At 38.5% G+C, this 23,663-nt stretch overlaps 1 protein-coding gene across 6 annotated transcripts in view; it reads right to left on the bottom strand.

Annotated features, from left to right (window-relative positions):
• The window catches only part of gria3a (glutamate receptor, ionotropic, AMPA 3a), a 267,421-nt gene that overhangs the window by 41,610 nt on the left and 202,148 nt on the right, over nucleotides 1-23,663 (bottom strand). For all 6 annotated transcript variants that reach the window (XR_009815421.1, XM_061962200.1, XM_061962198.1 and 3 more), the window contains exons 9-12: nucleotides 22,108-22,215; nucleotides 17,894-18,100; nucleotides 13,512-13,885; nucleotides 5,454-5,652 (exon numbers count right to left, since the gene is read on the bottom strand). Coding sequence is in view for 5 of the 6 variants with exons in the window: in XM_061962200.1 (XP_061818184.1) it covers nucleotides 5,454-5,652; nucleotides 13,512-13,885; nucleotides 17,894-18,100; nucleotides 22,108-22,215 (888 nt within the window). In the remaining variant the exon portion in view is untranslated. The remainder of the gene's footprint in view (nucleotides 1-5,453; nucleotides 5,653-13,511; nucleotides 13,886-17,893; nucleotides 18,101-22,107; nucleotides 22,216-23,663) is intronic.

The raw sequence follows: 23,663 nt of genomic DNA, 5'->3' as shown, positions 1-23,663 counted from the left end.
ACCAGTTGATCTGCCGTTTCTTTTCTTTTCTCCTCTGCTCCCCTTTTCCTTGAGGGGGGGGGGCACAGGTCCGGTGGCCATGGATGAAGTGCTGGCTGTCCAGAGTCGGGACCCGGGGTGGACCGCTCGCCTGTGCATCGGCTGGGAACATCTCTACGCTGCTGACCCGTCTCCGCTCGGGATGGTGTCCTGCTGGCCCCACTATGGACTGGACTCTTACTATTATGTTGGATCCACTATGGACTGGACTCTCACAATATTATGTCAGACCCACTCGACATCCATTGCTTTCGGTCTCCCCTAGAGGGGGGGGTTACCCACATATGCGGTCCTCTCCAAGGTTTCTCATAGTCATTCACATCGACGTCCCACTGGGGTGAGTTTTTCCTTGCCCGTATGTGGGCTTTGTACCGAGGATGTCGTTGTGGCTTGTGCAGCCCTTTGAGACACTTGTGATTTAGGGCTATATAAATAAAGATTGATTGATTGATTGATTGATAAATGTGCTTTTTTGTGTGCTACAGTTTGTATGTGTAAAGTTAAAGTTAAGTTAAAGTACCAATGATTGTCACACACACACTAGGTGTAATGAAATGTGTCCTCTGCATTTGACCCATCCCCTTGATCACCCCCTGAGAGGTGAGGGGAGCAGTGGGCAGCAGCGGCGCCGCGCCCGGGAATAATTTTTGGTGATTTAACCCCCAATTCCAACCCTTGATGCTGAGTGCCAAGCAGGGAAGAATGCTGGTATGAGCTTTTAAACATAACCCATTAACTGCTGCCAATCAAATGGTGAATAAGATACTCTTTAGGGTTCATATGTTTGTAAATCTGACTGTGATGAAGTCAGTGCCTCACCAGCCATCAACCTCACCGCACGTCACTGATACATACATATCTATGTATATACACACATATATATACACGTATACGGTACATTGCAGGCAACAAAGAATCCCGCACTTTGATGACTCATTCTTTGTGCTTTTTTTTAATTAAGTAACACTGCAAGATAAGCTGACATGGGGCCGAAGAAAGTTACGAGTTTCGGCATTTTAATAAAGAAGGTGAGAAACACTATTGACTCCAAGAAAGAACTCGGAGCAAATTACAAAATGCGGTTCTCACCTGCCCTCTTCTCTCTCCACACATCACTGTCTTTGCCATCAAGATTGTTGACAAGTGATGTTAAATGTTAATTTATTCATCATTCATGTGTACATTGCATTCTTTTCTGCAAGTAAAACTACAATTATTCTCTCAAAAATGTGTTTTGTCCTAATATTTTTGTGTTCCTGGAAAAGAGTCACTGAAATTTCCTTTGGTTTTCATATGTTTCAGTTTTTGGAACATATTACTGTACCAGTATATTATCAATAATGTCACAACTGCTAATTAAGTGAAGTAGTGAAGTTGTCTCGAGAGTCAAGACAAGCAGTCATTGCTTAACATAGGAAAATTACTACATTACTTTACAGGTAATCTTTGAATAAATTAATTATACAACTGGATGGATGGACTCCATCACAAAGATAGATACATGAAGCCAGACAAACAAAATACTTACATTTTGGGTACAATTTGTACATTTTCACTTAGGGGTGTGCTCAATTTTGTTGCCAGGCCCTTTAGACATTAATGCAGTGGTTCTTAACCTGGGTTCGATCGAACCCTGGGGGTTCAGTGAGTCGGCCTCAGGGGTTCAGTGGAGACACACCCGACTCATCATGTAAATAAAAACTTCTCCCTATCGACGTATTATGGATACCCCCAAACAATGTTCCCTCTAATTTTCCATCTGATTTGCAGGTGTGTAATTTGTTGTGGTTCATGCACGGTTTATTTTGTGCACCAGCAAAAAAACCTTAACTTTGTCATGAATTTGAAAAAAAATAACATTTTATTTCTCACTAAAGAAGGGTTCGGTGAATGCGCATATGAAACTGGTGGGGTTCAGTACCTCCAGCAAGGTTAAGAACCATTGCATTAATGGCTGTGTCGAGTTATTTTGAGGGGAAAGTAAATTTACACTGTACAAGCTGTACACTGACTACTTTATGTTGTATCAAAGTGTCATTTCTCCAATGGAATATTTGCAGAAATTTGAGCGGTGTACTCACTTTTATGTGGTAGGTACTGTACAGTGCTGGGTTGTTAAATAGGTAGAATAAGCACTGTTCTTTACTACTGTTATGACTCGGGATGGTTACAGAAGTCACTACTTTTAAAGAAACCAACCAAAAAACGGGTATTGATTCACGTAAAATCAAGCGGTGCCATATTTTGATACCTTTATTCCACTTGATGTCACGTCCGGTTGCAGACTAAACACCAGCTCAAACACTTGACGAGGAAACAAGCACTCAAGCAGCACTCAGAGTGGACTCAGCCAAACTGATTTTCAATGCCAACGGAGCAAGTATGTCTGATAGAAAATGCTCCACTGTAAAGTAAGGCTCCACTTCCCCAAAACGTGTTAACTCAAAGCTAATTTACATTGGCTTTGCTACTAATTACTATTTGTGATTTTACATTGCGATTTCAACACCTTCCAAAATTGGTAACGAAAACTACTACTAAGATGCACGTTACTGTCCAACAGAAAGTGTGTAATAAATACAATACTTATAGTACAAACACTGGATTGGCACATTCAACTTCATGGCAAAGGCTACTTCCTGGCTAGGCAACACACCATTGTCTGTACACTCCGGCGATCTAATGTCTTAGATTTGCAACTGTATGAGATTACTATAAAGTACTTGCAAATGAGACAGACATGTAATACAAAAACAACTGGACAGCACAAGTATCATAATCACCTCATTGTTAAATGTTAAAAATACTTTTTTTAATCGAACAATTAAGATTTAACACAGACGCACGCACGCACCCACAAACACAGACCAAAAATGCATGCCGCTGAGTACCAGTGTCGATTCTGAGTTGCCGGATATTGCTATTGGATCCAGTTCAAATGTTAAAGGTTTTATTCTGAATATATAATAGTAAAAAGCACTCTCCTTCCATATCGGTTGACTAAATTTTCTTTGCAAAACCTTTCCGCCCCTAAAATGTAAAAGATACAGAGTGTATTGAATATACAGTAGGAAGGGAGCTTGTATGGCCCCATTCGTCGCGGCTTACCTGACACATGTAACGTGACGAATTGGTGAGTGCACTATCCACTTCAGCCCCTAAACGACAGTAGAATGTTGACTATCTTAAAATGTGTTTTATTGTAATTCCAACTTTGACCACAGCATCAGTCGCTGTGTAGTGTGGCGCTTTCCATCATTTTCAGCAGACTGCATTGCAAAACGATTAACCCTCCACTTTCAACCCTGGAATGGGGCCATATGAATCCCTTCCCTACTGTAGGACACTAATCACAGCGATTGCTCCATGTCACTGCTTTCAGACCACAACTCAGACAAGGCTGTTACGCTTGGACGCCTTCAAAAAGAGGCTGCAGAGACAAAAACATGCACAAACAAATCTACACTCCTAAATACACAAAAAAGCTCCCCAAAGAAGTAATATTGGCCTCGTTCCCCTCCTCTCATGGGGGCAATGCTTGCTTTTTCTGTGATGTTGGTGGACTACAGACGATGCTCCAACAATGACAGTGTTAAATGCCGGAAAACACACTTCACAGTACATGTTTACTCTAACATTCTCAGGAGATATTTTTCTGTGAAGCCAGGCAACCAACAGCCTAATGGGTCTACACTTTGTAAGTAACATCTCAACTATTAGGGCTAAATATAGACTGCTGGACACCAGACTGGAAATATGTTTCCATGGTTACGTGACACAAGCTCACACAACAAATCAAACATACAACGCAGGGGAGCACAGAAATATAGCTTCAATTTAAAAATGTTCTAAAAGGAATTTACTAGGCTGTACGCACACAGGACACTGTTAGATCTGCACTAGAACTAGAACTAGTAGACGGGCGACATCATGACGTCATTGTTGAATTTTCATAAAAGGTAATCACACATGTAATTATAATGGACACTGTAGGAGAGAGGAATAATTGTTGTGGTAGACAAAAAGTGAGTAAAAAACTTGAAAAGCAAAATAAACATGTTTAGAACCACTAACGACTTTTCGCCATTGAGTGTTATTAGATGGGGAAGGGCCGAATGCTCGCTAAATATAGCGTCAAAGTTAACAACATTGATCTGTCCAGCTGCGCCTTCTTATTCTCTCACCGCATGGCATATGTTTAGAAGTGGCGCTGCGATGCATACTGCCAACTGACGTATGGAATTGTAGAGACTGGCTACATTCACACACAGTCCCATTATAAGGTGTTCATGAATGAGGGTTTATGAGCGCGTAAATCTACTTGCATCAAATCTAACACCTCAGAAATATGTTATTGCAGTGAAAATACATCTACACCAGTAGATGCAGAGCAGTGTTACACAACGTAAATACTTCTCTGACAGGGTCAATGAAAACTGAGCACAACCATCTTTGAAAAGGCAGAATGTTTGACACTTGTCTTGTATTAGAAATGCAAGTGCATCTCATGAGGTTGCTGGTGGGTGGATGCATAAATTAATACGTAGCATATAAAATAACATGATTAATCATAATAACACATATCTGTATAACACTTTTATTAGTACTAAAATCTGTGTGGTTTTTGCTAAATTAGGGTTGTTTTTTAGCCGCAGTCTTTTCTATTTTAGAGTTATATTTTTGGATACATTGATATTTGGTAACATGTTGTAATAAGTACATTAATAAACATTAGTAAATACTGAATTCATAATTTACAAAGTATATTTCGGACATTTATCCTTATTAGTATGCAGTTTATTTAACAGTTAAAATGTGTTTTACTCAATACTGTATTAATAAGCCCAAATATAAAAAGCTTAACGTTTGAATTTTTATAAATGATTAATTCAAAATGTTTTATTAATATTTTGATATTGTCAGTGGTTTAGCAAATAAGACTTAATAATATAATTGTTATATTAATAACTGTGTTTCTATACTGCAAACTAATGAGTATTAATGTTAAAAATATGTGTTATAATTTTGGATTCAGTATTTACTAATGCTTTATTATTGCTTAGTAGTGTGTACTTATTATAAAGTGTTAACTAATATTTTGTTGTTGTACGGTGAATAATTCAGCCTCTCATCCAAGTGTTCTATAAACATGAATTTCTTACAAAGTCCTTTAATAATAGTTGGTTATTAATATTTCCACCAATATAATGACAGTAGACCAGTACATATAAGAACTGTTAAGTCATGTTTACCTCTGTAAAATTCTATTCTATCTCATTAGAAATGTAGGGGTAAAAAACATATTTATCCTTGAATAAAACACATTTTATTAAAAAAACAAAACAAAACTGAGGTCCACTTTAGAATGTTCTGTACGCATTTAGGTTCTGAATGGTAAAAAGTGACACACTCACCCTAAAGAACTCTTTGGTGGAGCCTGAGTCCAACGTCCCATAGGCAATTTCTGTCTGCTTGGCCAAGTCCTCGGCACTCTCGATGGGAGAAACCATCCTCTCCACAGTGAGGAAGGCGGCCAGGTTGGCCGTGTAGGAGGAGATGATGATGAGGGTGAAGAACCACCACACTCCTCCGACGATGCGGCCTGATAGCGACCTGGGAGGAGGAGAGGGGTTGAAGACGTAAGAGCAGCAGGAGGGCATGTGATGGTGTTTTTCCCCCCTCTTTTGTTATCCTAAACTGTATGATTTGTTTTTTAAATTCCAACTTCCACGATAAGATCATATATCGCCAAAGCTGACAAGTGCTCATACAAAACTAATCAAGAAGAAGACGTAAACCTGAAATGTTCTCAAAAATTGAGAAATAACAGAACACAGGCACACATATATACATATACATACATATATACATACATATATATATATATATATATATATATATATATATATATATATATATATATATATATATATATATATATATATATATATATATATATATATATATATATATAAATACATACACTGTAGTTAGTACACAGTTTTTACACAAAAATATCCATGATTATACTGACTCTTCATTCACATTACACTGCAAAACCTGACATCTAAGTATAAAGAATGTCAGCTTACTTAAAGGTGCCATATGTAATAATGTGGCCAGAAATGGTACTGCAATCACGGTCAAAATTCTGTAGTCCCCTCCTTCATGACTTTGGTTGCCAGATACGCAGCCGAATCCGAATCCTACCTCAAGGAACTTCAAATGGCAATCGACGAGTCCTACGCTGTAGGTTTCTCTTGTTTATGCTTCTTGCAAGATGGTTTACTAAGTAATTATGCCACATTTTACTAATGTCGGTTAGCCAAATGCATTTGTAAAGTTACGCAGCAATACTTTAGTTGGGAGTCTGTTCGATTGTTGGCATTACCCTGCTAAAATGTCTAGTTTGACCGCACGGACCACCATCAAAATAATTACATATAATCATATATATTATATATCACATAGGCCCACTTTGATGATAAGCCAAGGCCAACAGTAAAATTACCGCCACATTTCGTTCAGCATAACTCAAGTCATTCACATCGACGTCCCACTGGGGTGAGTTTTTCCTTGCCCTTATGTGGGCTCTGTACCGAGGATGTCGTTGTGGCTTGTGCAGCCCTTTGAGACACTTGTGATTTAGGGCTATATAAATAAACATTGATTGATTGATTGATGATAACTCCATGTTGCATCCAACCTGACGCACGGCATTCTCTTCCATTTACGCACATCAAAAGAGCATCGCACACAAACACAATTAGACGTATTAGACATCTAAGGATTGGATATTGAACGGGAAAAATATACTAGATTTTTGGGAGCAATAATATATGATTTAATTAACTGGAAATGTCATAAAAAACTATGCAACATAAGGTGGCAAGAAATGTTTCAATAATGAACTAAGCAAAATATTGTTTGGACCAAAAATCACTATTAACTAAATCCATATTCTCTACTGCTCGCTCGTGTTACCTTATCTGAGTTATTGTGCAGAAGTATGGGGAAATAACTACAAATGTGCACTTCATTCACTAACCGTGTTACAAAAAAGATCAGTTAGACTGATACATAATGTTGGATATAGAGAACCTGAGATCGGTAGGTTGTGAGTTCAAACCCTGGCCGAGTCATACCAAAGACTATAAAAATGGGACCCATTACCTCCCTGCGTGGCACTCAGCATCAAGGGTTGGAATTGGGGGTTAAATCACCAAAAATGATTCTCGGGCGCGGCCACCACTGCTGCTCATGCTCCCCTCATCTCCCAGGGGGTGATCAAGGGTGATGGGTCAAATGCAGAGAATAATTTCGCCACACCTAGTGTGTGTGTGACAATCATTGGTACTTTACTTACATAAAAACACTTAATTTATTGAATTAAAAATATTGAAATTCAACAATTTGGTAAAATTGCAAACAGCTAAAATTATGTACAAAGAAAACTATAACCTGCTACCCAAGAATGTACAACAATTCTTCTCAACTAAAGAGGAGAAATATAACGTTAGAGGAAAAACTAACTTAAAACATTTGTATGCACATACTGTACAACATTTAAGACCGTTAGCATTACAGTATGTGGAATTAAACTATGGAATGGATTAAGCAAAGAAGTTAAACAATGCACTGATATGATCCAGTTTATGAGGTTGTTAAAATTAATAGTGCTCACAAAGTACAAGGAAGAATTATGAGAAATGCCTTCAACCTTATTAAAAACGGGATATTCTTCATCTCAGTATGTTTTTCATGACTGACCTTATTATATATTGCAAGAACTGCTGTGTTAATCATTCACTGATGATACTCCGGCTTCCTCCCACCTCCAAAAACAAGCACCTGGGGATAGGTTGATTGGCAACACTAAACTGGCCCTAGTGTGTGGATGTGAGTGTGAATGTTGTCTGTCTATCTGTGTTGGCCCTGTGATGAGGTGGCGACTTGTCCAGGGTGTACACCGCCTTCCGCCCGAGTGCAGCTGAGATAGTCTCCACAGGGACAAGCGGTAGAAAAAGGATGGATGATGTAATTGTGTTACAAAAAGAAGACAGTAAATGAACATATGTATTTGTAAATGCTCTGAAGTGACAAAGGGGTAGGATTAAGCTTTGCTTCTTCCTATTCCTTTTCGGACATGATGTAAAGGGAAATTATATAAAATTATGTGTGATGTAATATACTGTAACTGTGTTCATGTTCAAAATAAACTAAAGTCAATCGATCAATCAATCACCATCTTTCAGCAGAGTGTGATTCTATGAGCCAACAACCCACGTTACGCAAAAACCACTTTACGCATAAATCATATAGCCTACGACCATGTCAATACACAAAGTAGAAAATCATTACATGTAATGCATTAAATTGTGCCAAGCAGAAACCGCAATTAGCCCTGCTGATGTTGGAACGCATTTCCTCAGCATATCAGCACATTGAGAACGAAATAGGCACTGACACTACCCATATCCACATAGGTTTTATTTGTCGAAAATATACTTATCCCTGTCAGTTGGATGACACATCGACATACAGGCTAACGGGCATATAATTCCCCCGTTAGCCTATACAGTATGTTGATGTGTCATTGACCAATGGGGTTATAGTCCTGTCAGAAATATTTTTAGCCCCAGTTCAGCCATAGCATTTTAGGGGCCTATTATGCAACACTTCAACCCTAGACTAACACCCTCCCCCCTCCACATCCCACCTCCCCGGATTGTAAAAATAATCAAATGTAAATAATCAAATGTATATACCTTTTCTTATGCTTTCTGAACTCACGATGTTCACTGCTCGCTGTACATATCCTACACTGTTTCAGTGTCTCATTGTTGATGACTGAAGTGATATCAATCAAACCTAACCCCCCCTACCCCCTCCACATCCCACCCCCCGGATTGTAAATAATGTAAATAATTCAATGTATATACTCTGATGATTAACTTGTGTGATGACTGTATTATGATGATACTATATATTTGTACCATGAATTGATTAACGTGGACCCCGACTTAAACAAGTTGAAAAACCCATTCGGGTGTTACCATTTAGTGGTCAATTGTACGGAATATGTACTGTACTGTGCAATCTACTAATAAAAGTTTCAATCAATCCAACCAACTTTTCTTACCTATTGGTACTGCTGTGTATTTGAGATCTGCATAAGTCTCAAACATTTTAAATCAAACCATGGAGGCATTGCAGAGATATTTATAAAACAATCTTGCCTTCCCTTATACTTCCTCCAAAGGAGCAGTTCGGAATTTGCCACATTTGTGACGTCCCACTGGTGACGTCAGCGGACTAACCATACAGTATATGGTAGACATGGAGCCACCTAAATAAGACCTCCCACAAAACGGGATCTTTGCTAAGCCTATCCCCAAGTTGAGTCCATCATTGTAAATTGAGCTATTTGCTTTTTGATGATCCAGATGACCCAGTATTTTTAAACCGTGTTAAAATGGGCTGTTTGCAACCTTTACACAAAAGGGGGTGCTAACTTTTAATTGTGTTCCAAACATTATATACCTCCCTCTTAGGGCACGTAACGACATAACTGTCTGTACAGTATGTAACATGTTGACGCACATTAGCTTTGTGTGTTGTTAGCTAATCATAGCGATTTGGATCGCTAACATGAGCTATCATTAAAAAATCCATCATAACAACAACAACAACATGGCTTCAGATTGTTAGTTTCTTCCTCGGACCGACGAGCAATTATTATTGAATGTAATTAGTAACAGTGAAAGATATGGATACTTTAAAAAAATATCTGTCTTAAACCACTAATGGTCAAACATTGAAAAAACAAGCTGACAAAATCTAAGATAAAAAGATTAGATTTTAGAAAAAAATTGTAAAATCTAGTGAAATTACCTGTCAATGCAGCTCGTTAATTTTACTTGAAAATACATCCTAAGTTTAGATGTGTATGTCTATAAATTAGCAAAACTTTTAAGTATTTTATTCTGAAAAGAAGCATTATTCAACTTGCAATTCTTAAATTAAGCATCCTCAGGATGTTGCAGAATCTTTCAACATTTTCTTTCTATATAGGGTAAACTAAAATATATTTTTTGAATACCGGTAGTTATTTTCCCAATTTTAACATTTTTAAACTATAATAGACACAATTATTATAATTATTCATGCTAAAATTAAGATTATGATCTGAAGTCAATGACTGAAAATAGATAAATAGCTCTTAAAACTAGGGACATAAATAAAATGTTATATCTTGGCAAGAGGCAAAAAATTTGCAGTGCATAATCCAGCTGGTGTTCTTGTATATTTTTTGGTATGAAAAATGTAACTGTGAGCAAGTTAAAAACATCCCATTTAAACAGAACATAAAGGTTCTTTACTAGTATTGTTTTCATTTTGTGCAGTAAGTGCGCTTAATAAAAAAAAAAAAAATCCATGCATGGTGTTTCCTGGGCTCCGCGTACTGTAAGTGTGCACTGATTTTAAAGATCATGTACACGTCATTGTACCTCTGATACACATTAATATCACTATATTAATGAACAGAGGAGTTATTGCAAAAGGAAAATAATTAAACATTTTTTTATTATGTGTTCAATATGAACAAAACAATCAACTGAAAGTGTATTATAATCAAAAAAATAAATTGCTTATTTCTTAGCTGCTCGACAGCTGTTCGGTGACTGCCATTATCTTAAAATTAGAATAATAACTCCTCTTTTGTTTTCCACTGGAGTGTGATTGACAGGAAGAAAAGATCTGAATCGTTTGGGGAGAAGTTGGTTGGTTTGCGTGTATAAATTCCCCAGATTTTGTCTATTTGAAACTTTTTTCTGAGGTGGAAAAATATTTATTCATGGCTCAACTGTAACCTAGATTTTAATATTCAATCTTGCTTAGATTTCAGTTTTTGCAGTGGACACATGCACAGTGACTAGAAATAGTTCAGAGCTTGTCATAACTCTGTTCAAGCTGTGCAAGATTATTGTCACAGCTGACAACACAGGCTTAATGCATGCATGGTTTAAGCTTAAGGCAAACAACCGTGTCAATGCTGAGTCAGGCATTCACACTGTCATTGTGCAACAGTTTGAACAAAACAGTGGTAATAGCATCACCATTGCTTGACAGATTCGAACACAAATGTGCAGTTTATTTGGGACAATTACCTTTTTTCCGGACCATATGCCGCTACATTTTCCCCAGGCTTTGAAACCTGAGGCTTATAAAACGGTGCGGCTAATTTATGGATTTTTATTCAACAAATAGTCTTCAACACCGACAGAGACACGGAAATGGTGTGTTAGTTTGTGCTATGACGAGTTTGCTCACTGCAGGTGCTGCATGTTGAAATCGTACTTACGGTTTCCTGCCTTGAACCAGAAGCATATCCTATTGAATCTATTTGTCTGTAGCAACTCTGTTGAAAATGATTCTTCATTCATCACTTCAAGCAAAGTTTGTAAGTTTTACAATGTAACTAAAGCAATTGATACTTACTAAACCGTCCTATGTGTGATATCTGTAGGAGTGTGTTCATTCTTATTTGTACATGCTACCGTAATGTAATCAAACTAGTGTCGTAGGCATTAGCAAATTTGCTAACACTTTAACAAGTGTTTGTGTTAGTATTATTTACTTACAATGGTATACTTGTTTTATTTTTTCAGTTTTGTAAATTCACCAAAAGTCACCGTGGAGTTATTGAGTCTGTTGAGCTGATTGTAGAGCTAGCTTCCGCAGCTAGTCGGTGCATGACAATAACTTCTGTTTTGTCTAATCAGCCGTTTACTGCCGTGTTACAGGTCCCGTTTGGAAACAATTAAGTTATGTAAATAATCATTTTCAAAATCTTTTGTGATGGGACACAAGCAGGGGAGTGACCGGAGAGGATCGACAGGCTTTGCCAAGAGCGTCCGGGTGGACGCCCGCAGGCTGGGAAGGAATCCAGGACTACACAGCAGACCCCGCAGGCTACCGGAGTGAACCCCAAGAAGCCCACAACACGCAGGGGCAGAAGAAACTCTGCCTCCGAAGTAAGTGTCGTGGATTGTGGATCTGTGGGGGTGATCAATTGCCTTGGGCTGTGGGCTTGCGGGCTTGTGCGTTGTGCGTTGGCTGTGTGGTCCTGTGGGCAGGAGCGATCGGGACCCAGAGACCTGCGGTGACTCCCGGGAGCGACCACGAGACGGGATGAGTACCACCACGTAGGTCCCACCGGAGACTTGTGAGGAGAGTGGGCTTACCCAATACTTCTACGCGGAACTACAGCAGACCCCTGCCTTGCGTGTAAGTGTGACGTCAGCCCTGAGAGCGTCTCTGTGTTTTTAAATGATTTTATGCCCGTGGCCTGCCTTCGATTTAATTCTGTGTGCAGGAGGACGCCGTGGAAGTGGGCGGAGCCAGGACACGGACCCACTACGCCTGTCGTGACTGTACCCTAATTCGGATTGTAATAAATTGTGAACAAGAATAATTATCTTTCCTTATTTTGGGATGGCTGCTCTCACTACATTGGGTTCTTAATATTTACATTAGTTTTTAGCAAAATTTTAATAGATTTTATCATCCCACCACTCGGGTCCATTACACTTTCGTACCGGTATATAACTGCGGCGTATGGTCTGGTGCGGCTAATATGTGTACAAATATTTATTTATTCCACAATTTGATAGTCAGTACTAAAAAAGTTTTTAAAAAAAGTGAAAAAGTAAGGTACTTCAATGGTGATGCCATGATACCACCAGAAAAACATAATGAAGCACTTACTACCCGGCCAATAAGATTGCAGTGATGTCATCCCCTTAGCTGCTCAGAGCCACTAGGGGGCATATATGCATGGTTTCTGTGGATTTCTGCGAAATGCAGTATCGACCAGAATTATCGTTCTCTTGGCGTTTGGGGTCAGCAACAGCATCTACCAGCATTCAGAGGATTTTCTGAGTTGCTTTTTTTTGTCAGACAAATCCATATGTTATCTTGGTGAATCCTTGAAGAAGAAGTCACGGACGGAACAACAAGGATGAAAGGAGTCATGGATCGTCATGTTTGTTAAACACGTGATGTAGTCACTCGGGGGCACTTCATCAACGCAAGGCGGCGATGGCGTTTCCACATGAAATGCGTTATATGCACCAGGTTGATGAGCGTAAAATGGGACATGCAGCAAAAACACGGTAGCCCTCCAAGAGTCAACGAGGAACTCGGCAATGAAATGAGCCCTGTGCATTTTACAGCCCTCAGCATGGTGAATATAAGTTAATTTGTGGGTGAGGAGCACCGCTGCCGACTCGCGGCTCAAAATCCAGCGGATGCACAGAAAGAAAGGGTGTGACCGAGTGTCGTGAGGCAAGAAGATAGGGGAGGCCAAAATAACCTATATGCACCATGGCGGGATGGAGATGTATGTAAGGGACTATAAAATGCAAAGAGATGGTGAGAAGTGGTGGAGACGGAACGCGGCAACAAACCTTGGCGAGATATCGCATCCTTGCTGCATGAAGGCACCCAGGGAGAACCAGAGGCTATTAAATATGCCAAAGTCGTTGGGTGGGTCAGGGGGGCTCTGGGGGTCTTTGGCCTCATCGTTCTCATCCAGATGCCACTCGTAAGGACTGAAGCGGCTCACCAGGAAGAGCACCACGCTTACGCCAATATAGGCGAACACTATACACATCCAAATCTCATAGGCCAGAGGGTCCAGGAAGGAAAAGACCCCAGGTTTGGACTTTTGAGGCTTCTTTATCATAATGGAGATGCCCAAGCTCATGAAGGGCTTTGAGAAGTCGATCACTTCTTCTCGTACCAACGTGATCGTGAGAGGAGCCACGGCTATGTCAGCTCTCTGCAGAAGTAGGGACACTGATGGTTAGAGCAAAGACATTCAGGGAAATAACAACTTTGATGTGTGAAAAGCTGCCGTTGAATAACTGTAAAATTCAAATATGCTTTAAAAGTCCAACAAAACTTTCATATTTAATCAATCAATCACATCACATCGATTTCAAACCATCACATAGGACATCATGGAAGATCAATAGATGTCAGCCCAGTGAATATCTCAAGCAGTGGATTTATCTAAACTGGTTTGGCTGCAACACCCACTATCACCCCTTAAATAACTACTGACAACACTGGAACAGATTTCACAGTTCTGGACTTATAAATGATATCTAAGGTAAATTCCACCCCAAAATAAACACTGTGGTGATTATAGGCAGTATATGCACAAATTACTTTCACAAACTTTACCTGTGTTTTTTGTTTGTAAAAACCATCTATTATGTAGATATTAAATACCAACAAGGCAGTATTGCTTGACAGTATCCCTTGGAGTAATTTCACTTTCGTTTAGTTTTATTATATAGTAGTCAACTTCTGTTTGGTTTTACGATGGCTGGTTTCAATTAGGAAAACCTAATGCATTTTGGAGGTTTTACTCTAAATCTATGTAGAAGATGTGGGAGCTCAGAATTCTACGCAAGTGCATCTTCTATCTGAGATGAGTCACCATCATTTGTGTTGGCTGGTGTCTTTGTCTTGATCCAACTCTCCATTATGAACAGTGAGAGGGTTGGAAGACAGAGGTGGAGGAGCTTATGTGGGCAGTTATCAAAAATGTGAATCAGCCTGGTAGATTCATCTCTAAAGCAACCCCAAACAATCATACTTACACATTTTATAAAATGTGAGAGGCAGAAATTACTTCTAAAGAGTTGGTATTAAAGTCAAAGTTGTAGCAGCCAAGCTGCTACCTTCCATCACTAATATTAAAAAAAGATTTGTGCAGGGTGCTATGCTAAAGAGTCATACACATACATAACTACTTTCATATTCAAGTATTTTCCATTCTGTATGTTCAGCCAAGTTCTCAAATATCGTAACACTTAATCTGACGAGGAACCATAATTCGTAACTAAAACTGGAGATTGTATACTTCACTATTACATATTAATTTGCAAAGAAAATGTGAATTTAAAAAGCATGGATGCTTGATCGAATAAAATCATAAAGAAAAAATAAATAAAATAATAAGACATAATAGTATTTTATTGGTGTTTTAGATGATATATATAGTTTTTATATTCATTGTAACTAAATTATAAACTACTAATGGCTTTAGCTAATAAGTGCTGTTAAGCGATTCATTTTTGTAAAGTCCGATTAATCACACTTTGACATTTACATTAATCACAATTAACCCCAGTTAATTACTCATTAGCATAATTTAAATTAAAGGGTCTGTTTGCAACTTGCTCACAGTTGAATACAAAAATAAATAACAAGACCACCATTGGCTTGCTTGTGTTACCAATAGTGGTTTAACAGAAAGCATTTTTTGTACAACTGTCTACATTTTTCACAATTACTGAGTTAATGTAATACACATTTTTTTGCCGGCCTGGATAAAATGTGTGTTCACGGCGGTTTCTCACCCTGTCTCGTTAACACGTACGTGCAGACAGCACGTGCACACATACAAAAGCAGTCCAAGAGAATCAACGAACAATTTGCAGTCATGTTGTTATGATAAAATGTACATTCAATAGCCAACACTGGCTACCCAAATCACTATCATTAGCTAACAACACCCAAAGCTAATGCGCGTGCACGTGTTACGTACATATGTAGTTACATCATTACATCATAGAGGTCGGAAGAGGGCGGGATATACTGTGTAAAATACATTTGAAAGTTAGCGCCCTCTAGACATCTGTGTATATGTTGCAAACAGCCCATTTAACTTAAAAAAAGACCCACATATTTTGCCACAAATACCATTTTAATGTTATACCTAAACATGTTAAATGTTGTTAAATGTTTCCCTTGAATTCATATAATTTATTTGCTTATCCTCTTGTTGTGGGGCAGACGGTCTCGTACATGCACATGCATCCTCCTCTGTTGCCTGTCCTAATACAAAGTAGCGTATAGTTCTCACTTATATCTGTCAGTAGACTCCATATGGAAGTGCTAAAACGTACAACAAAGATGACGGGGAGAAGACGCAGTCGAAATGGAGGCACGTAAATAAGACCTCCCACAATACGGCGCATCCTGAAGAAACGGTCAGAAAACGACTTGATGGTCTGTAAAACATAATCTAAGCAACATTTTTACCAAAAGCACCGCAATTATATTATATAGACCACAAGAAAGTGTTTGAATGTAGAAAAAAAGGAGTCATGCTATAACAGTTTTATATAAAGTGTATTTTGAAGGTCCACCAGTCGAAGTCTCCTCTCTCATATTTGCCCTGGCATATGAATAGACATGATCAATGACTGCAACATAGCATATGCCAGTAAATAAATGATAAATGGGTTGTACTTGTATAGCGCTTTTCTACCTTCAAGGTACTCAAAGCGCTTTGACACTACTTCCACATTTACCCATTCACACACACATTCACACACTGATGGAGGGAGCTGCCATGCAAGGCGCTAACCAGCACCCATCAGGAGCAAGGGTGAAGTGTCTTGCTCAGGACACAACGGACATGACGAGGTTGGTACTAGGTGGGGATTGAACCAGGGACCCTCGGGTCGCGCACGGCCACTCTTCCACTGCGCCACGCCGTCCCAGTAAAATAAATTACGAGATTAATTAAATACATTTTTGTGATCAATCACATGCGTTAACGTGTTATTTTTGACAGCTCTACTGTAAGATACAAAATAGAACAAACCATCAAAACGTCAACTAAATATAATTATATTTTACTGTTTAAATATTAACATAGAAACATCATTCAAAAATGTGTAATTTGGGCTGTCAAATGATTACTTTTTAAATCAGATTAATCACACTTTTGAATTTGGATTAAGCATGATTAATTGATTGCTTGCATAATTTAAATTGACCTAAAAAAAAGAGCCAAAGATTTGGGATACAAATGCAATTTTTTTGTCAGTGTCATACATGAAGATTTTGTAAAATGTTTTAAGCGAATGCACAACATTTTTTTTCTCAAAACTTGGTGACAGTTTTACCTAAAGTCCAGTCAGGGTATATTTTGAAGTGAACATACACATTTTCACATCCGTGGTTACAGTAAAGGAGCATGTAGAGTCAAAACAAATCGGGTGATTAATTTGCAGATATACATGACTAATACAATATTTTTTTTGTGATACATCACATGATTTAACTTATAATTTTTGACAGCCCTAGATTTAATACATGGGTCCTATATGTTACAACTTGTCCAGGAATTTCTCGGCTCAGTTTGGATATTGACATTTAATGAGTGCCCAATAACTAAAGCAAGTTCAAGTAAGTTAAAAACAAATTGTTAAGAAATAATTTGTTGCATTTAAGTCTCACTCATTTTGGCAACAACACGTAAGAATTTTGTAATACAAAAAAGTGAAAAGTGTCTGTCATATACAAATGACACAGTGGAACGTCTAAAGTTGATGTTTGACCATAGTTTTGGGAAAATGTGCCTCCAATGTCACACAAAACAGTGTTCAAACTGCCATCCTTGAGGACCCCAGAAGAGGTAAAAACACGGCATGTTGTTTCCCATCAATATTTACATCTACAGCAACTATCAAAGTCCCACCTTTACTTTTGATACCGAGATCATATTTGTACTGTAGACCTTGTAAATTACAAAACAAAATGGCTAAAAATGTGGCATGTATGACAGTTAAGAATTCTGAACTTACTTCAAAGTACCTTTAAAAATGTCCCGAGATGGCAACAGTTTGCCTCTTGTTTAATATTGGTAAAAAAAAGGGTTTTGAAACGTGAACAAAGTACCAGGTTGTCTACAACTTCAGAAGTTCCACTGTAATCATAAACAACAAATTGATTTTGTTAGTCAATACAAAAAACTGAGACTTACCCCATAAACCAGTTCACCCACCATCCCGTTCCACGTCTTAGTCTCTGGATCTCTGGCTCCGTACTTCCCATCCGGAACTACCGACAGCTTATATCTTATCCCCACATGTTTGGCAATTTCAGTAGCTAAATCGACACAGTAGCCTTCATATCTTTCATTCCCATCCAACTGCATATAGTTTTTCTTGTACATCACGTACGGTGCTTCCTGTTAATTAGACACAGTTTGAGTAGACGGTAAAGACAGACAGCGCATGTGCACAATGGATGGACCTCAGCGGTCACACAGGTGCATGGACACAGAGGCATGCATGCATGCGGGGAGGGACAGCGAGCACAAATGACACACACACACAAACACACACACACACACACACACACACACACACACACACACACACACACACACACACACACACACACACACACACACACACACACACAAACAGTGGACGGTGATCACTCAGCATTAGCTTAACTGGAGCACATAGGGGGGTCAACAAAAAAAGCGGGCCGCTGCTGCAGTAAAATAGGCCAAGTGGGCCAGCGGGGAGACAAGCGCAGGAAGCGGGAAGTTAGGGCTCCCTCATACGAACCTCATCCTAAATCTATGACCTTATGTGGGTGAGGGGGCAGGGGGGGCGGGGAGGGAAGGTCGGATTGTGCGTGCGTGCGTTGCATCAGCATAGCACACGGGGGAAGAGAGGTGCGTTACAAGCTGTACAAAGCACTTTTCCAGGTCATTAAGTAAACGTCAGTGACAGAAGAAACGTTACAGACAATGCATTGCCAATCTCACTGATAGTCAATAAATGTCAATTAGTTAAACACTGGCTTGGTTGCATCATTAGATGGCCACCTTTTAGTATTCATCATCAATGTCTATCATTTTTCCATGATTTTCCAGCGCTATGTTTTTATACGTACTTTAAACTTCCTACTTCCATATGTTACATCAATGATACACATTATATGACAGATACAATGACGAGGTTGCACCCTTTAAAGGTCCCCTATTATACACAATTAACTCTTTAAGGATGTTATGATAGTAACCGGTTTACGATCACAAAATGAGGGGATGACATGACACATGATATCAATTCTGCCCGAACACGGACGGTTTGTCCATTGCTTTCTTTAAACTCGCACTGAGCTAGCAAAACTCAACTAAACAAAAGTAGAGCTGTCCGATATTATCGGCCGATAAATGCGTTAAAATGTAATATCGGTATCGTTTTTTTTATTATCGGTATCGTTTTTTTTAAATGTATTTATTTTTTATTTATTAAATCAACATAAAAAACACAAGATACACTTAAAATTAGTGCACCAACCCAAAAAACCTCCCTCCCCCATTCACACTCATTCACACAAAAGGGTTGTTTCTTTCTGTTATTAATATTCTGGTTCCTACATTATATATCAATATATATCAATACAGTCTGCAAGGGATACAGTCCGTAAGCACACATGATTGTGCGTGCTGCTGGTCCACTAATAGTACTAACCTTTAACAGTTAATATTACCAATTTTCATTAATTACTAGTTTCTATGTAACTGTTTTTATATTGTTTTACTTTCTTTTTTATTCAAGAAAATGTTTGTAATTTATTTATCTTATTTTATTTTATTTTTTTTAAAAGTACCTTATCTTCACCATACCTGGTTGTCCAAATTAGGCATAATAATGTGTTATTTCCACGACTGTATATATCGGTTGATATCGGTATCGGTTGATTTCAGTATCGGTAATTAAAGAGTTGGACAATATCGGAATATCTGCAAAAAGGCATTATCGGACATCCCTAAACAAAAGCACACAACTAACACACTAGCACAGAAGCGAACGACAGCACTGCTGTGCTGACTGAATGAGCATGGAGATCCATTATCCTGCCCACAATGGATGTGCTGCCAGGCACATCCATATGTACCCTGCTGCATATTTTTATTCTGTTATAACTGTTTAACCCTAAATCATAACAAAACTGTCTCAATGTGTTTCTCTTTGAAAAAACAATCATTAAATAAAATTCAGGTCAACATTAATCAAAATGAAATAGAGCAGGTAAATGATTGTTTTTATATCTGGGTGTTATTTTGGACCCTAAGCTAAAATTTGATGGCCATATATAAAAATGACTGAGACCATAAAAATAAATATAAACTGTTTCAGGCTTATTAGACCTTGTTTATCTGTTCAAGCTGCACAAGTTTACATGCATGCAATGATTTTATCCCATATGTCTTATTGTGCCATGGTCTGGGGGCAGGCCACAAGATGTATAGTGAAGCCTCTGTTGTCGTTATATAAACAAACACTAAAGATATTTGACCAAAAACCAATGAAGCATCATCACTGCCATATTACCCAAATATATAACAATATGAGTTTTGATAATTTGATAAATTTCTAATTTTTAAAAACTATTTTTAAGTGTCTTAATTGATTAGCCCCTGATGTGATGGGTAAAGAAATACAAAGATAGAGTAGTGAAGGTGTGCAGACTCGAGCTGTAGCGTGAAAAGGTGCCGGACCACTCTTGGTCAGTCTGCGTTCTCAGTGAAGGCCTCACATCTGTGGAACTCTTTGCCACTGGAGTTAAAGTCACAGTCGGACATTAAAATTTTCCCCACAAAACTGAAAAAGTGGCTTAAGGAAAATCAGAAGTGTGAGCACTAGAACTGGATGTATGGGGCCAATTATTTTTAATGTGTTTTTATTTTTGTACTTGTCTTAATCCTTTTGTATTTGTTTTACACTTTTCTCATATTTAAAAAAAAGTAAAACCAGGGACAAGGGTTGCAAATGAGCCTGTGGCTATATGTCTTAAGTACTTTGACATCGGTTACCCGGGTAGCAATGTTTAATTGTACTGTCTCTGTCAAATAAATACATGAATGAATTCGGTCTGCGATAAATCGAAAAGTTCTTAGAAAGAAGAGTTCGTAAATCGAGGTTCCACTGTATTGGACAAGTGCAGAGTTCCAGTGTATATTTATAACAGGGATTAAGTGCACATTAGTGGTTCTTGGGGCCATTAAAGCTACAGCCACATTTCCTGAAAGCACTTTTAAACTGTGCAGTTTACGTTGTTAAACCTCACTCCCTGATGTCTTAAGAGTTGTGCTGGACAACAAGCTTTTGGCTGTTACATGAATGCTAGCAATAAGGCTAGGTGTTAGAGAACACACTTCCAATACACTAGTGTGGGGCCTCAAAAACAGTATAATATGGAACCTTGAAAAACTGAACAACCTTTCATTACATTATTCAACTTATGTCAATTTTTGGAGATAGACACTTCTTTGAATGATTTTATGACGAGTGTGTGAATGGACTGTTATGAGTGTGTGTGGTCACCGGATCTGATCCAGATTGTGCATTTGCAGCAATTTGAATTTAACATGGAAAATCCCATTGGACATGTGTAGATGTTGATATATCTCAGTCAAATCTCATCAGATCAGGTTGTAATTTATGGTTGATCTCAATGGAACTCTCATCCAGAACTTCTATGATACAAAATGAGTTGACTATGATGCTCCTATAATAATACCACACTTTATTATGGTGAAACATGTTCTGAATTTGCCTAAGATGAAAACATAATAGACAAAGTCAGAAGGAAGACGAGGCCAGAGTTTTAAATGTAAGATAAGGCGCACCTTATTTTACATTTAAAGATGGCAGATGAGTCACTTTGCTATGAGCGATGAATTAATCTTTCCTGTCAGCACGATAATAGTACAATCCTTGGTTAAAGTTGAAATGGCGAGTACACTTTTTGTGTGAAAAAAGGGATAAGCAACCAAGAGCGCGTGACCCATCGGTTGTTTATGTCCTCTCAAATCATGAGGCTCTGTCACTGAGCTGTTTACCCGATGAGACGGAATCACTGTTACTTACGTACGCACAGAATGTGAATAGGTGCCTATCTCTACGGTTATCTTTACCAAAGCCGTTATTGTGATGTCACTACTACAACAGCCCACTGAATATAAAAAAAACAAAATGCTTTGACACCCACACGGATACAGTTGAAACACTCTTTGTGAGTCGACTGTTTCAACATGTAGTGAGTGGATGGAAAGCAAACTCAAAAGGAAATAATTCTACCCTCCCAGGACAGATTGCAACAATGGACACCTTGACCTTTGAGTGGCAGAAATCTTGAGGTGAAACACTTAAAACCCGCTTGAGAGTGTACCATAATAGTAGTGACCACAATTGTTCGGTTTTCCACAGAAGACGACTCGTTGGTGACCTGCTGATCCATTATATATACAAATTTTTCGTATTCATTCCAGTAGCCGATCTGAAAAACAACACAAACGATGAAAGTTATTACAAGAAGAAAAAAAGACACAGACAATACGAGTTTTTCGATTGTCCACAAGTCCTCGCCACACATTTTTATTTGTAAACGGCCCTCGGTGGAAAAAGTTTGTGCACACCCAAAGTAATTGAATTTCAGTGGTCCCTCGAGATACTAATTGTTATGCTTTATGTTGCTAGCAAACATTTGGGTTTTGAACCTCCACACCATTAGTTGACGTAGCGAATGTCGCAGTGAACCCCGTAAAATCTGACCAAAATATCCGGTCTTACTCGCTAGCATTAGCTTATAGCTAGAGATGGACATAACTTTATTTTTTTTTATTGAGAAAGTGAGTGTGAAGGACTGCGCTGAGAAGAAGAAGTGGGTGATATTCATTGAATTAAAAGAAATCATGTTTAAAGAAATCATCTGAAACATGACAAAATGTGCAGCCAACTTGGCGAAGCAATGTGAGCGTTGCTCGTCGACACCATGCCGAAGCGGAATAAGTCTACCGCCAGCCAAGGATGTTAAAATATCTAATGGCAGACATTTATCCATGAAAATATGCAAAAGTTGCTGATGGTATGTTTGACGGAAAAACAGCTGGAAGGAGATACTTTGAAAGTCCACTCTCCTAGGTAAATACTGTACATTATTACATTACTTCATACAACTGTTGTAGTTGTTTGTAATACGTTCTATTGTTGTGTTTCATACTATATTTGTAATCTAAAAGCTATGTTACATGTCAAAATTGTGATGTTGGGGGGTTGGGGTGGGCGATGAAATCGGTTAAAATGTATTTCAAAGGGCGACGTTGTTTTTCAAGTAAATATTGGTGTCACAGAACTTAAAGGGGGCCTATTACGCAAAACCAACTTTTGTTACCTATTGGTACCTGTTGGGTGTATTTGGGATCGGCATACACTCCAAAATTTTTAAATCAAACCCTGGAGGCATGGCCGAGGTATTTATAAAGCAATTTTACCTTCCTTAATACTTCCTCTAAACGAGCCGTTTGGAATTTGCCTTAATTGTGACGTTTTTTCAATTGGTGACGTCAGTGGATATGTCCATATATGGTCAAGGTTTACTCGAAAAGCTTTGTGCAAGTCCGCCATTGTAGTCCAACATAGTAGTTAATAAGTTTCTTATTTTTCTCCATCCTCTTGCTGTGGGGCAGACTGGCTCGTATGTGCACATGCATCCTCCACTGTTGCCATTTCTAATACAAAGTAGCGTATAGTTCTAACATATTGGTCAGTAGACTTTATATGGAAGAGCTAGAAACTACAACATAGCTGACAGAGGGAATACATAGTCAAAGTGGAGGCACGTAAATAAGACCGCCCACAAAACAGCGTATCCTGCAGAGACGGTCAGAAAGCGGCTTGAAACATTACATGTTATGTAGACTCCAAGGAAGTATTTTGAATGTTAAA

The sequence above is a fragment of the Nerophis lumbriciformis genome, linkage group LG09 (assembly GCF_033978685.3).
Source record: "Nerophis lumbriciformis linkage group LG09, RoL_Nlum_v2.1, whole genome shotgun sequence".
Lineage (NCBI taxonomy): Eukaryota > Metazoa > Chordata > Actinopteri > Syngnathiformes > Syngnathidae > Nerophis > Nerophis lumbriciformis.
The sequence above is the reverse complement of the archived record's forward strand: the minus strand, read 5'-3'. Positions and strand labels throughout refer to the sequence as shown.